Genomic DNA, 16,741 nt, shown 5'->3' with positions numbered 1-16,741 from the left:
CTGTGTCACCTGCTTGTGCTCTGTCAAATAAAATCTTTTTTAAAAAGAGCCTGTGAATAAGACAGCTTTATTTTTTAAAAACATGATCCTTGGGACTTATGGGCTGAGTGGTTTAAAAGAACCATACCAGACAACAACAAAGTGTTGAAAGCAAATATTTTGAAGAATGGGGTATGGGTACCAATGGTGGTTGCTGCAATCAGGGCCAGACATAGAGCTATTGACTAAAACTCTTTAGTTTCAAGTAGGAATTGAGACTTTGATTTGTCAAAGATTCTTTGATATCTAGTGATGTAGAAGATTGATGATAGATTTAGTAATCCCACTGCTGTGGTGCTATCCTTGGTGCCCTGGGGAAGAGGATTAGACTAGTATGACATAAGAACGAGAGAGTAGAACTTCATTGTCACAAAATAACTTCCTTGAAAATAAACTATAAAGTTCTTAACAATGTTCATTTGTTTAAATTTGTACTGTATATTTTTAGTGATTAGATGTGAGGCAAAAATATATTAAGTTTGGGATCACAGAATTTAGGATACACTTCTCCTCCAAAGAAGAATGAGTAATGTTGTTTCTTCAAAGTAAGGGCCCAAAGTGAGAAATTCCCATCAAAAAGGACAGATAGGTAGAAAAAGAGAAAATGAGGAGAAATGAAAAAGTCAGATGGGAGACCAGGCAGTGTTGAAGAGGCTTAGGGTTGGAGAATGAAAAACAAGAGTATATATTTAAAAAAGAAAAAAAATAGGAGGAACTTCTGTCTACATGGTGAGTGACCATTTCACTATTATGTCAGGGAGAGAAAATCAGTTAAAACAGTTGTGGGTTGAGCATTCAGAACTGCAAACTTCCCTGGAACTGGATCACTTAGCTGCTTCTGGGTTGGAGGGGGGGATGAATGTAGCCAATCAGAATGAAAGTAAGTTGGCAAGCAACCAATGGGAATTAGGAATGGAAATAGCTTTGGGTGAGATATCAGTTGGCAGTACTGTCTCTGGCAAACAGGCACAGAGCTGAGCATTGTTCTTTGTGATTTTCGAGGGCCTTCATCTTGATTCCAACTCTGAACTGGCTTAGCCTTGGAAGACGGTATCTCTGGTCTTGGTAATTTAGAGAAAAATTGGATTTGAGAGTGATGCTGTAATGACAGGTGGGGATAGCAAGATGTAAGGATGCCAAAGACCTGAAGGGCTACTTGAGGGACAGGTGAAGTGGCTTGAAGATGTAGCAATTGAATCTCATTTCTGGCCCATTTCTGCTTTACTCCCAAATCATTATGGCTTGTAGACCAAACAAGTGCAAAATGAAGACCCAAAGATTAATTTTAAATATTATTGGGGATACCTCAGGAACTAATAGGGATTTTTAGATTAAGGTTAACTGCAAGGAAAAATAAAACAGAATGAGTCGTCAGGACCACTACATAGATTTGTGCATGCTGTGTTCTGCGTAAGGGCACCAGCTGTGGGTAGGTACTGGGACTGAAATCCAACCTATTACTCATGGGCCAAGCCATGTGCCCTGTCATCAGGAAGGGGGACTTTTTCTAATTCACTTAAAAGTATGATAAAACCTCAACTTTAGTCTTTTCCTTTGCTTTTAGGTTATTGATCCTCTTTCCCCAACCTGACTTTATCTGGTGTGACTCCACTTTGACCTCATTTCCCTTTCCCATTTTAGATTTGGAGGGGCCCAAGAGAGGGAAAAGAGGACATGGGATTGAAGTGGTAAAGGGGAATTCCAGAATGATTTGTACCCATGGAGGAAGAGGTCCCCCTCAAAAAGTTCAGTTGATCAAATGTTTGGAGAGTCTATGGGCCACATACTGTGTGCACAGCCTTAAGGAAAAATAATATTCATCCCTGGCCCTTGAGAAACTCACTGTCTGATGAGGAATGCATATACATCACTAGATCATACAATGATTATGTGCAGAAATCAGTGCAGTCGCTCCCCCATGTATACATAGAAATATGAGGAGGAAACACTAACACCGCTGTTGGTGTTCCTATAAAATGCTCTTGGAGAAGAGGTAGAACAGAAGGTATCAATGTGTGCCTGTGGCAAGAAGAGGTGTGCTCAGAACTGAGTGTGGTACAACCTTAGGTAGAAAGAATGTGGATGCACTGGGACCCAGCAAATCTCATTTTCTTCTTTTTGCGCGTTATAACAGGTAAGTCTGTGGTGGTGGAGTAACTCACGAACTCATCACATTAGGACTGATGAAGCAATGTCGAATACAAACTCTTCCTTCTGGGTACACAAAGAAGGTCACAGACCTGAATTACTCTGTGGAAGTTCAGCTAGCTACACAGTTGTAAATGGGCATTTCATAATGCTTGTGTGTTCCACTATTATTTTGGGAGGTAAGTGGTTGTTTCTAAATTTCATCTTTTCTCTGTCCTCTGAACCTTTCTTGGTGCAGAAAGTGATCACAACTTCACCATAAGAAGTCCCATGTAACTAAGATGTGAGCGAATGCTGGCGGTGTAGCTTCATTTAATGATCAGTAGCATCTCTACTATGTGCTTTCCTTTGGTGTCATTTGCTGAGCACGGCAGAGTGGTAGGCAGAAGGAGAATCAGACAGTCCCCAACCTCAAGGAGGGCTCTCATTAGGGAGACAGGCAAATAATAATTACAATGCAATGTGGTTAGTTTAACTGTAAGGTTGTGGTCCAGAGTCTCTGGTAATGGGGAGGCAAGCCTCATACTGCCCGCTTGCCGGGCTTAACCTAACCAACATATATCTGGGATGAGGAGAGGGCAACTGGGGCAAATGGGACCCAAACATTTGTGTAGTTGGTGTCATTAGTTGTGTCCATTTTATTATGGCTTTAGATGTGATTTTACTTCAGGGAAAGTGCTACCCACTCCACCCCCTAGTGGAGAAATAGAGACTTCACAAGTAAGGCCTTGTAAATGATAATTAAGAATTCAATAGGTATGGTGAATGATATTCATGTACATGAGACACCAGATTAAAAAAGACAGGTACTTTATATCACAATTCAATGCTTGAGATTAGGGAAAGGTTTCTAGTCCTCTTTAAGACATTTTTCTTTGAGAAAAAATGGTCAGCTGCTTTAAAATCCTTCCTGGAATTGGGAAGACTATAATGAAACAATGAAGCAAACACTCTTAAAAACGTCTTCAATTGTACTTACTAAAGGGAGCAAAATCACCTTCTATGAGGTGATCTTTAAAACACACACTAATGACACTGGTCCCTTGTGGTAGCAGGAGGTGCTGGTGACCATGAATTTCATCAGCTCTAGATCCTTGATGATTACATAGAGATAAGTGCTCCAGCAGGAAAGAGCATTGCAGAAATAGTTCAAGAAATATTTCTTTAGCCTTACACAAAAGAAGTATTCAATATATATCTGCTGATTTAGCTGGAAGACAGGAAATGCAGAATCTGAGATGCCAATGAATCTTGCCCTAGGCATACATTACCTTAATTGGATTATGTCCATATATTGCTTCAGGAGGGAATGAACTGAATAATGTTGGACAGAGGGGAGAGTTGCAAGGAAAGACAATGCACGTAGGCAGAAAATAACACATGTCTGCTGTTGTCTGGTGAAGGCAGTTTTCCCTATAGTTAGAACTCAGTTAAAAGTATTTCTGGCTTTTAGGAAAACTATAGAATATATGTTGCTGTAGTTTAGGATACGTGATTACTAATAAAAAGTGTACTATGTAGGTATGAAGTTTGGCTTTTTAATTTCTCATCATCAGATCCACAGGTAAGACACTTGTACAGTGATCATAATGTGCCAGTCATTGGGCAAATGGGAGATTGTTGGAACTTCAGCAGTTTTCAAGTTCACCTGTAAGAGATACTTCATGATTTGTGTCTTAAGAGACAGTATTTCTAATAGCTGCTAATTATTCATACTGATATGACACTCAGAAAGTTTAAATTGAGAAAGGTTGTTAAATTGTTTTGAAACTTATACATCCTGTCTAAATAATATATACATGTGTTCCCTCAGGATTTTTGAAGACCCTTTTAAAGAATTCTGAAGTCACTGTTTTGATGATTCTTTCTCTGTTAGGATTTGTGATAGGACAACTGGCTCACAATTCTATTGAGGTAATGTATATACAATAAATTAGTAAATTAGTAAAATGTGAACAGGTACTGAAAAAATTCATCTGGTATTATACATTTTGAAAATGAAAAAAAAATTTAATATTTGGAAGTAAGGGAAATTTGATTGCATTCTTGGGTTCTTCATCCTCTGCCTTGGGAGCCTTGTTCTTATTTCCTTCCCCTGTCCATATATAGGCTTTATCTGTGCTTCTGTCTGCAACATCTGTGGAGACTCTCACTCTCATTATCAAAGGCAGCTATAATTGTCATAAGGAAGCTCAATTGTTCTTTCCTAACTGCCAGATTCAATGCAAAACGCATCATATAATACATAATATAGATACAAGAAAAATTTTTATTACTCGATTTCAAATGCACAACAGTGTGATCAATAACAATTTGTCTCCACTCATTCTTTTATTTTTTTAAAAAATGCAGATTATGCTTGTATCTGTCTAGGATTTTAAAAGCCTCTTGCTACTCTTCTGAAAACACCTGCATTACTACCAACATCTTTTGAGTGTTTACTATGCACCAGGCCCTCTTTAAAGTGTTTTGTATTTATTAGTTTATTAACTTATTAATTATTTTTCCAGTGAAATATGGAGCTTTTTATTTTTAAAAATGTGTTTTATTTGAGTAGAGTTGACACACCATGTTACATTAGTTTCAGGTGTGCAACATAGTGATTCAACTTCTCTATATGTTATGCTGTGCTCAACTTAGTATTAATTCTTGAGTTAATTCATTCACCTTCACAGGAACCCAGCAGAGGTAGGTATTCTATCCTATTTTATGGATGAGGACACTGAGGCACAGGGGGGTTAAATAATGAGGATTAAACTATTAGTTGAGTGTACACATTTTAGTGTACAACCTTCATGACTTATGTCTTATATATACAACATGTGCTATTATCTGTGTGTTATTTTTCTCTTCTTGACTCACTGGAGGCCTTTATTATTTTTTCTAAAGATTTATTTATTTATTTAAAGATTTATTTATTTATTTGAGAGAAAGAGAGAGTGCAGAAGGTGGGAGGGGGAGACATTCTTTAAGCAGACTCCCCACTGAGCAGGGAGCCCAATCCAGGGCTTAATCCCACTACCTGGTGAGATCCCAACTGCAGCCAAAACCAAGAGTCAGATGCTCAACTGACTGAACCACCTGGGGTATCCCAACTCACTGAAGGACTTCAAAATCCTAGGCAAATGTTTCTGAAATCACAAGTACCTGTGCAAGTTTCACTTTTCTATCTTAATGCAAATTAGAATAAATATCTAACAGTCAAACAAAAAATACTTATCTGTGAACACCTAAAGTCCTGTCAGGGTTCACCAGTGGCAGGGGTATCACTTTTGAAAACACTGATTACAATACCACAAACAATGTTTGTGTAGCTCAAACTCACACAATCCTTTGGTGAATACAGGATTGTACCTATAACTCATCTGGACAGTTGAGTCAAGAAATCAATACCCTCAGGACTGGCCTTGTAGATACTCTCTCATTAGTTGCAGATTGGAATATACTAAAATGTATTGATTGATATAACATGAATTTCTGATACCTTGAGAGTTACCTAATTCTAATTTCTGATACCTTAGAATGGCAGCGAACTAATTTATTGTTTGTTAGTTTAGGTGCACAAAATTGTCTACCCTCTTCTGAAAACACCAAGTTATTCACTTTATTGTTATTTTTCACCTATGATTATATTTATGGCTGCTTTGGATGTGGACTTTTGTATACTCAAGAATGTGTTTTGGCAGGTAAGAACACATTTAAAAAAATCATGGTCAATCTTGATTATTTATGTTAGCAGAAGATGTTTGTCTATAAAGAAGATTGATAATTCACAAATCTCACAGTTCTGTGGAACCACTAATTAAAAGGGAATTGATGGGAGAGAGAAGGAATAAATATTTGCTGAGTGACCACTGTGATTAGGCGCTGTGTAAATATCTCCATTTTATATATAAACAAATTGCAGTTCAGAGGTCACAAACAAGGCTGATAAATGGGAGAAACTGGATTCTAAACCCACATCTGACTTCATCTCAACTATATCTAGATTTGCCCATTGTCACTGCTAAGATTGTTTTATTTGTGGCTTCTCTCTTTTTTTCTTAATCGTGCTTGCCAGATGATTTTTTTTTCTTTCAGAAAACATTTTATTTTCTTTAGTTTTATTCTGTGCTTTTTCCTTATATCTTGAGTTAGATATTAGTTGATTGATTTTTAGCTTTATTTTTTTGTATTTTGTACATTTAAGGTTTTAAATTTTTTTTTGTAAGTACTCTTTTAGCTTCACCCATGTTTTGATTTTAGTACTTTTTGTTTTTGTTTTTTTCTTAGAGAGAGAGAGGGTGCAGGGGAGGGCCAGAGAAAGAATCTTAAGCAGACTCCTACGCCCAGCACAGAGTCACAAGGGGCTCAATCTCCCAACCGTGAGATCATGACCTGAGCCTAAATCAAGAGTCAGACACTTAACCAACTGAGCCATCTAGGCCTCCCATGATTTTTAGTGTTTTCATTATCATCCCGAACCTACCTAAAATTTTTACTATACTTTTTTCTTTGACCCATTATTTTTTCCCCATGTGTGGAAGAATTTTATTTGTTTTATTTATTTATTTATAATTGGAATATAGTTGACACACCATATTATATTGTAATATATACACCTCAACTTCAGGTGTATATCCTAGTGATTTGACAATTATATACATATGAAATGCCCACCATCATGAATGTAGTCACCATCTGTCATCATAAAAACTTATTACAATATTAATGACCATATTCCCTATGCTATACTTTTATCCCTGTGGCTTATTTACCTTATAACTGAAAGTTTGTACCTCTTAGGCCACTTTTATTATTTTGCCCATCCTCCATTTCTTTTCCCTCTGGCAACCATCAGTTTGTTTTCTGTATTTCTGTTTCTGTTTTATGTTTATTTATTTTGGTTTTTTTTTTAGATGCCACTGTAAATGAAGTCATATGGTATTTGTCTTTTTCTCCTTTTTATAGTTATATATTTTTATTTTTGAAAATTTTATTTAAATTCAATTCATTAACATGTAACGTATTATTGGTTTCAGAGCTAGAGGTCAGTGATTCATTAGTTGCATATAACACCCAGTGCTCATTACATCACGTCTTCCTTAATGCCCGGTCTCCTAGTTACCCCTCCCTCCACCAGCAACCCTCAGTTTGTTTCCTATGATTAAGAGTCTCTTATGGTTTGTTGGCCTCTCTAATTTCGTCTTGTTTTATTTTTTCCTCTCTTCCCCTATGATCCTCTGTTTTGTTTCTTAAATTCCATTTATGGGTGAAATCATATGATGATTGTCTTTCTCTGATTGACTTGTTTTGCTTAGCATAATATCCTCTAGTTCCATCCACATCATTGCAAATGTCTTTTTTTGATGGCTGAGTAATATTCCATTATACTATATAGGCCGCATATTCTTTATCCATCTGTTGATGGGCATCTGGGCTCTTTCCATAGTTCAGCTATGGGGACTGCTGCTATAAACATTGGGATGCAGGTGCCCCTTAGGATCACTACATTTGTACCTTTGGGGTAAATACTCAGTAGTGCAATTGCTGGGTCATAGAGTAGTTCTATTTTCAACTTTTTGAGGAGCCTCCATATTGTTTTCCAGAGTAGCTGCACCAGCTTGAATTTCCACCAACAGTATAAGAGGGTTCCCCTTTCTCTGCATCCTTGACAACATCTGTTGTTTCCTGACTTGATAACTTTAACCATTCTGAGTGGTGTGAAGTATTTTCTCATTGTGCTTTTGATTTGTATTTCCCTGAAGCCAAGTGATGTTGAGCATTTTTTCATGTACCTGTTGGCCATTTGTATGTCTTCTTTAGAGAAATATCTGTTCATGTTTTCTGCCCATTTCTTGATTGGATTATTTGTTCTTTGGATGTTGAGTTTGATAAGTTCTTTATAGATTTTGGATACTAGCCCTTTATCTGCTATGTCATTTGCAACTATCTTCTCCCGTTCTGTCTTTTAGTTGTCTTTTGGTTTTGTTGACTGTTTCCTTTGCTGTACAAAAGCTTTTTATCTTGATGAAGTTCCAATTGTTCATTTTTGCTTTTGTTTTTCTTGCCTTTGGAAACATGTCTAGCGAGAAGTTGCTGTGGCTGAGGTCAAAGTGGTTGCTACCTGTGCTCTCCTCTAGGATTTTGATGGATTCCTGTCTCATATTTAGGTCTTTCATCCATTTTGAGTCTATTTTTGTATATGGTGTGAGGAAATGGTCCAATTTAATTCTTTGCTTTGGCTGTCCAATTTTCCCAGCACCATTTGTTAAAGAGACCTTTTTTTTTCCATTGGATACTCTTTCCTGCTTTGTTGAAGATTAGTTGACCGTAGAGTTGAGAGTCCATTTCTGAGTTCTCTATTTTGTTCCATTGTGGAATGTATCTATGTGGTTTTCCATTTCATTGTGTTTTCCTCAACTTCTTTCATGAGTATAGTTTTCTGAGTACAGATCTTTTGCCTCCTTGGTTAGGTTCATTCCTAGGTATCTTATGGTTTTGTGTGCAATTATAAATGGGATTGACTCCTTAATTTCTCTTTTTTTTTAAATTTTTTATTTATTTATGATAGTCACAGAGAGAGAGAGGCAGAGACACAGGCAGAGGGAGAAGCAGGCTCCATGCACCGGAAGCCCGATGTGGGATTCGATCCCGGGTCTCCAGGATCGCGCCCTGGGTCAAAGGCAGGCGCCAAACCGCTGCGCCACCCAGGGATCCCTCTTTCTTTTTTTTTTTAAAGATTTTATTTATTCATTCATGAGAGACACAGAAAAAGAGGCAGAGACATAGGCAGAGGGAGAAGCAGGCTCCATGCAGGGAGCCTATGTGGGATGTGATCCTGAGACTCCAGGATCACACCCTGGGCCGAAGGCAGGCCCTAAACTGATGAGCCACCCAGGGATCCCCAATTTCTCTTTCTTTTGTCTCATTATTAGTGTATAGAAATGCAACTGATTTCTGTGCATTGATTTTATATCCTGCGCTTTGCTGAATTCCTGAATGAGTTTTAGCAATTTTGTTTTTTTTCATATAAAGTATTATGCCATCTGCAAAGAGTGAGAAGCTGACTTCTTTGCTGATTTGGATGCCTTTTATTTCTTTTTGTTGTCTGATTGCTGAGGGTATGGCTTCTAGTACTCTGTGGAACAGCAGTGGTGAGAGTGGACATCCCTGCCTATTCCTGACTTTGGAGGGGAAGCCTTCAGTTTTTTCCCCATTGAGAATGATAATTGCTTGGGCTTCTCATAGATGGCTTTTATGATAATTAAGGTATGTTCACTCTATCCTTACACTTTGAAGAGTTTTAATAAAAAAAGGATGTTGTACTTTGTCAAATGCTTTTTCTGCATCTATTGGTAGCATCATGTGGTTCTTATCTTTTCTTTTATTAATGCAGATGTTGAACCACCCTTGCAGCCCCAGAATAAATCCCACTTGGTTTTGGTGAATAGTCCTTCTAATGTACTGTTGGATCCTATTGGGTGGTATTTTGGTGAGAAATTTTTTAAAAAGATTTTATTTATGCATGAGAGACACACGGAGAGAGGCAGAGACATAGGCAGAGAGAAGAACAGACTCCCTGTGGGGAGCCTGATGTGGGACTCAATCCCAGGTCCCCAGGATCACCACCTGAGCCAAAGGCAGACAGGCAGACACTCATCCACTGAGCCACCCAGGCGCCCCTTTGGTGAGAATTTTTGCATCCATATTGATCACGGATATTGGTCTGTAATTCTCCTTTTTGGTGGGGTCTTTGTCTGGTTTTGGGATCAAGGTAATGCTGACCTCATAGAGCATGCTTGTAAGTTTTCCTTCCATTTCAATTTTTTGAACAGCCTCCAAAGTATAGGTATTAATTCTTCTTCTTCTTCTTCTTCTTCTTCTTCTTCTTCTTCTTCTTCTTCTTCTTCTTCTTCTTCTGAGGTATTAATTCTTCTTTAAATCTTTGGTAGAATTCCCCTGGAAAGCCATCTGGCCCTGCACTCTTGTTTATTGGGAGTTTTTTGATTATTACTTCAGTTTCCTTGCTGATTATTGGTCTGTTCAGATTTTTTACTTCTTCCTGATTCCGTTTTGGTAGTTTATATATCTCTAGTAATGCATCCATTTCTTCCAGATTGCCTAATTTGTTAGCATATAGTTGCTCATAATATGCTCTTATAATTATTTGTATTTCTTCAGTGTTGGTTGTGATCTCTCCTCTTTTATTCACGATTTTATTTCTTTGGGTCCTTTATCTTTTCTTTTTTATAAGTCTGGCCAGGGGTTTATCAATCTTATTAATTCATTTAAAGAACCAGCTCTTAGTTTCATTGATTTGTTCTACTGTTCTTCTGGCTTCTATTTCATTGATTTCTGCTCTAATTTTTATTATTTCTCTTCTGCTTTATTTGCTGTTCTTTCTCCAGCTCCTTTAGGTGCAAGGTTAGAACTTTGAGAACTTTTGTGAGCTTTTGAGAACTTTTGTGTTTCTTGAGAAAGGCTTGTATTGCTATATACATCCTTCTTAAGACCATGGCATCCCAAAAATTTTGAAGAGTTGTGCCTTCATTTTCATTTGTTTCAGTGAATTTTTTTAGTTCTTTAATTTTCTGGTTGACTCATTCATTCTTTGGTAGGATGCTCTTTAGCCTCCATTATTTGAGTTCTTTCCGAATTTCCCCTTGTGATTGGGTTCCAGTTTCAAAGCATTGTGGCCCAAAAATATGTGGGAATAATCCTAGTTTTTTGGTATCAGTTGAGACCTGATTTGTGACCCAGTATGTGATCTATTCTGGAGAATGTTCCATGTGCACTTGAGAAGAATGTGTATTCTATTGCTTTAGGATGGAATGTTCTGAATATATCTGTTGAGTCCACCTGGTCCGGTGTGTCATTCAAAGCCCTTGTTTCATTGTTGATCCTTCTGTATGATTCAAAGGTATGACAAATAGTTCTTTACTCCATCACTTTCAATTTGGAGGTGTCTTTTGGTCTAAAATGAGTCTCTTGCAGACAACATATCAATGGTCTTGCTTTTTTTATTCAGTCTGATACCCTGTGTTTTTTGATTGGGGCATTAAGCCCGTTTACATTCAGAATAACTATTGAACAATATGAATTTCATCCCATTGTATTACCTGTAAAGTTAGTGTTTCTGTATATTGTCTCTTTTCCTTTCTGGTCTATTTTACTTTGGGCTCTCTCTTTGCTTAAAGGATCTCTTTTTAATACTTCTTGTAGGGCTGGCTGGGCAATCACAAATTCTTTATTTTGTTTGTCCTGGAAGCTTTTTATCTCTCCTTCTATTTTGAATGACATCATAGATGGATAAAGTATTCTTGGCTGCATACTTTTGTCATTTAGCATCTGGATATATTATGCCAGTCCTTTCTGGCCTGCCAGAACTCTGTGGATAGATCTGCTGCTAGTCTAATGTTTCTACCCTTGTAGGTTACAGACTTCTTGTCCCAAGCTGCTTTCAGGTGTTCTCTTTGTCTCGGAGATTTGAAAGTTTTACTATTCTATGTTGACCTATTTTTATTGATTTTGAGGTGTGGAGGGGTTGCTCTCTGTGCCTCCCCCTGGACTTGAATGCCTGTTTTCTTCCCCATATTAGGAAAATTCTCTGCTATAATTTGCTCCAATGTAACTTCTGCTTTTCTCTCTCCTTCCTCTTCTTCTGGGATCCCAATTATTCTAATATTGTTTTGCTTTATGGTATCAATTATCTCTTGAATTCTCTCCTCATGATCCAGTGGTTGTTTACTCTCTTTTTCTCAGCTTCTTAATTCTCCATCATTTTGTTTTCTGTTATCACAAATCTCTTTTCTGCCTCATTTATTTTAGCAGTTAGAGCCTCCATTTTTGATTGCATCTCATTAATAGCCTTTTTTATTTTGACTTGATTAGATTTTAGTTTTTTTATTTCTCCAGAAAGGGGTTCTCTGGTGTCCATGCTTTTTTTAATCCCTGCTGGTATCTTTATAATCATTTTTCTGAACTCTAGTTCTAGCATCTTACTCATGTCCATACTTATTAGGTCGCTGGCACTCAGTACTGCCTCTTGTTCTCTTATCTGAAGTGATTTTTTCCATCTTGTTATTCTGCCCAGAGAAGACTAGATAAATGAGGGAACAAATACTAAAATGACAACAACGACCCCAGAGAAATATACACTAAATACATCAGAAGAGACTCGAAAGTGAAAAAAAGAAAAAAAAAAAGAGAGAGAGAGAATATAATCAGACAGGTGAATAGAGCAATAAACTGGATCCTGTGTATATTTGGTCCATTTATTAGAAAACTAGATCTCAAAATTGTAATGAAAGAAAAAATTCTATGTACAAAAAGATTTAAATACAATGAAAGGATAGAATATAACTGTAAAAATGAAAGTTAAAAGACACACAAAAAAGAAGGAATATAAACAGACACATGAACAGAGCAGAGCAATACACTATAACTTGAGTGTGTTTTTGTCAGTTTGCTAGAAGAAACTACATCTCAAAATTATAAAGAAATAAAAACATTTATATACAAAAAATACATTGATAGATGTAACTATGAAGATGAAAATAAAGACTTTAACAAAACAGAAAAAACAAAAGGAAGAAGAAAGGAGGAGGAGGAGGAGAAGGAAGAGAAAAAAAATGCAGATATGATCAGACAAGTTAAGGAAATAGAGCCATACACTAGATGCTGGGTGTATTCTGGCCTGTTTTTTAGAAGAAACTTCATCCCACAATTGTAAAGAAAGAAAAACATACATATACAAGATAAAATTAAATACAATGAAAGGGTAGAATGTAACTGTAAAAACTAAAAAAAGATTTTTAAAAAAGAATTGATAAAATAAGAAATTGGTTGGAAAAGGAAGAGAAAAAAATTAAAATTGAAAAACTAAAGAATCGTGGGGGGAAAATCCATGAATTCTATGTTATATTCCTCTAGCGCTGGAGTTTTGCTGTTCTCAATGTTATAGACTTAGTCTTGGCTGGATGTTCTTGCTAAGCTGGGGGAGGGGTCTGTTGCACTGATTGTCAGGTGTCTTTGCCCTGGGTGGAATTGCATCACCCACACCAGGAGGCCAGGCTAAGTAATCTCCTCAGGATTGCTCTAGTTGCTTTTTGTTCCCTGAAAGCTTTACACACTGCTTTAGAGGATGAGAATGAAAATGGCAGCCTCCCAATCTCCAGCCCTGGAGGCAAAAACTCGGGCCTCACTCTTCAGTGCGCTCTCAGGGAAAAGCAGTCTCACTCCTGTCCCCCTGGACTCCGTCTCCACTCTGCGCTCACCCAGCCTGTGACCCAGTGTGTCATCTCAGGCATGCAACCCATTTGGGGCCCCCAAACCCTGTAGTCTGCAGTGGGCTCCCATACCACTCCTCCCAGGGGAGAAAGGGGGGCCTCCTGGGTTCTGCTGCTGGCTGGGCCCCTGTTCAAGGAATGGTCATGCTGACTGGGTGGGGGTTCATGGTTTATGGCAACCCCAAGCTGAGAGCCCACTCCTGGGCTCCCAGATTGAGGCTGGTTTACCCGTTCCAGTGCCTGGGAACTCTGCCACACTCAGGCACCCCCGGTCTTCCTGTGACCCCAGGGATCCTGAGATCACACTGGGCCACCTGGGTTTTGTCCCTGCTTCCTTGCCTGAGCCCCTTTCAGGCAGGGAGATCCCTCACAGGAGCAGACTTCTAAAAGTTCTAATTTTGCCCTCTGCGGCTCTATCCCTTTTCAGCAGGTGGCTGCCTGAGGCTCCCCGACCCACCCCGTGGTTTATCTTCCCATAGATTGCCTCAGATTCACTTCTCCACGTCTCCTACATTGTTGCAGAAAGTGGTCGCTTTTCTATTTGTAGAGTTGTGGCTATTTTTTTCTTAGATTTCCGGTTGAGTTCTCAGGTGTTCAGAATAATTTAATAGCTATCTTGGTGAATTCCTGGGACAAGACAGTACTAAGGTCTTCTACTCCACTGCCGTCGTGGACCCTCTTGGTATTTTTATTTTTATGACTGACTTATTTCACTTAGCACAATACCCTCTAATTTCATCTATGTTGTTGCAAATGGCAAAATTTCATTTTTTTGAATTTTTATTTCAAATTCATTTTTCGTTTGCCAAAAATGGCAAATTTCATATATTTGCCACATCTTTATCCATTCATCTGTTGATGGGCACTTCAGTTGCTCCCATATCTTGGTTATTGTAAATAATGCTGCAATAAACAAGGACACATATATCTTTCTGAATTAGTGTTTTGTTTTCTTTGGATAAATACCTAGAAGTGGGATTACTGAATCTTATGTTCCTTCTAGTATTAGTTTTTTGAGGAATCTCCATATCGTTTCCACACTGGCTGTATCAGCTTAAATTCTACCAACAGTATATGAGGGTCCCTCTTCTTAATATCCTTATCAACCCTTGTCACCTCTTGTCTTTTTGATACTGGCCATTCTGACTGGTGTTAGGTGACATCTCATTGTGGTTTTGATTTGCATTTCCTTGATGATTTGTTATGTTGAACATCTTTTCATGTGTCTGTTGGTCATCCATATGTCTTCTTTGGAAAAATGTCTATTCAGGTCCTGTGTCCATTTTTAATTGGATTACTAGCTTCTTAACCTATTAATTACTTAGAAGTTACCTTAAAATTTCCAAATATGGCTTTTTATTATTATTGGTTTTATCACATTGTGACCAGAGAATGTGTTTTGTATAATGATTCTTGTGATTTGTGCAGATTTGCTTAGTGGCCTAATACTTCAATTTTCCAAAATGGTCTGTTTGCTTTACAAGAATATATATTCTCTAATATTGAGTACAGGGATCTAAATTTGTTCAGTAGATTATTTTGCATATTATGAAGTTTGGACTTCTATATTTTTGCCAGTATTGTTTTTCAACTTAATATAACAAGCTTCCATGATAACTATCAATTTTTCTTTGTGATTCTGCCAGTTTTTACTTTATATAAATAGAAACTATTATTAAGAGCCTACAAGTAGTTATTTTCCTAGTTAATTTTTTTCTCATTATTTAGTTTTCCCTTTATCTCAATTAATGCTTTTTGCCTTCAATTTCATCTGGTATTACTATAGTCATTCCAGTTTTCTTTTGCTTAGTATTTCCCTGCTACAATTTTCTCATCCTTCCACCTTCAAGATTTTGGTGGTCTTAGGTTTAGATATTTTTTTGGTGACATATAATTAGATTTTGTTATTTTGTTATTTGAGACTCTCTGCTACATGAAAAACTAGTTTTGTATTTATTGTGATTAAAAATAGATTTAGAGGGATCCCTGGGTGGCTCAGCGGTTTAGCGCCTGCCTTTGGCCCAGGGCGCGATCTTGGAGTCCCGGGATCGAGTCCCACATGGGGCTCCCGGCATGGAGCCTGCTTCTCCCTCGCCTGTGTCTCTGCCCCCTCTCTCTCTCTCTCTCTCTCTCCCCCTCTTTATCATGAACAAATAAATAAATAAATCTTTAAAAAATAGATTTAGAAAAAATAAAACAAATAAAAATATATTTAGAAGGACAAAATATTTTAAAAGATCTGAGGCACCAAGGAAGATATATGGACAGAAAATAGCATTTGAGGAAATATGCTCAACACCATAAGTCATTGGAGAAATAAAAGCACGGTGATATGTACCACTACATATCTACTGGAATGGTAATAGCAGCAACAGTAACAAGCCTGATAATACCAAGTGCTGGTAAGAATGCAGTGAGAATGCAAAATGGTACAGCCACTTTGGAAAACAGTTTAGGAGTTTTTTTAAAAAGTTAAACATAAAAAAACAAACAAACATATACTTGCCCCATGACCCAGCAATTCCACTTCTGTGTATTTACTGAAGCAAAATGAAAGTTTATGTTTAAAACCTGTGTGAATCTTTTTTATAGCTGCCTTATTCATAATCTGTAAAGTCTAGAACAACTTAAATGCTCCTCAGCTCATGAATGAATAAACAAATTGTGACACATCTTACAAAGGAATTTTATCCAGCAATGAAAAAGGAACATTAACAGGCACAACATAGAAGAATTTCAGATGCCTTTATGTTAAGAGAAGGAAACCAGACTCAAAAGGCTACCTATGTATAATTCCATTCATAGACCTTCCTTCTAGCAAAGGCAAAACAGTAGGTTTGGAGAACAGATCATTTGTTGCCAGAGACTGGGGATAGGGAAACAAATTAACTACAAAGGGGAAGCATGAGGACATTTTAAAGAAAGATTTATTTATTTATTTATTGAGAGAGAGAGACAGAGACAGAGAGAGACAGAGAGAGGGTTGGGGCAGAGGGAGAAAGAGAGTCTTTTTTTTTTTTCTTTTTGAGAAAGAGAGTCTTAAGCAGACTCCACACTGAGCATGGAGCCCAATGTGGGGCTCAGTCTCATGACTCTGAAATCACAACCTGAGCTGAAGCCAAGAGTTGGACACTTCAATAAACTGTGCCACCCAGGTGCCCTGAGGACATTTTTTGAGTGATCTGTTTTGTATCTTAATTGTGGTCATGGTTACATGACTGTATCTGCCAAAATTCATAAAACTCTACATCAAAAGAATGAATTTCACTGAATGTAAATTAAAA

At 37.5% G+C, this 16,741-nt stretch overlaps 1 protein-coding gene across 1 annotated transcript in view; it reads left to right on the top strand.

The window, feature by feature from the left end:
* The first annotated feature begins 2,230 nt into the window (after window positions 1-2,230).
* Window positions 2,231-16,741, top strand: part of SLC9C2 (solute carrier family 9 member C2 (putative)) — a 92,589-nt gene continuing 78,078 nt past the window's right edge. Inside the window, exons 1-3 of the mRNA XM_055319023.1 lie at window positions 2,231-2,366; window positions 4,001-4,101; window positions 5,745-5,873. Of these exons, the coding sequence (XP_055174998.1) occupies window positions 2,231-2,366; window positions 4,001-4,101; window positions 5,745-5,873 (366 nt within the window). The remainder of the gene's footprint in view (window positions 2,367-4,000; window positions 4,102-5,744; window positions 5,874-16,741) is intronic.

This window comes from Nyctereutes procyonoides, unplaced genomic scaffold (genome assembly GCF_905146905.1).
Source record: "Nyctereutes procyonoides isolate TBG_1078 unplaced genomic scaffold, NYPRO_anot_genome, whole genome shotgun sequence".
NCBI classification, from domain to species: Eukaryota; Metazoa; Chordata; class Mammalia; order Carnivora; family Canidae; genus Nyctereutes; species Nyctereutes procyonoides.
The sequence above is the reverse complement of the archived record's forward strand: the minus strand, read 5'-3'. Positions and strand labels throughout refer to the sequence as shown.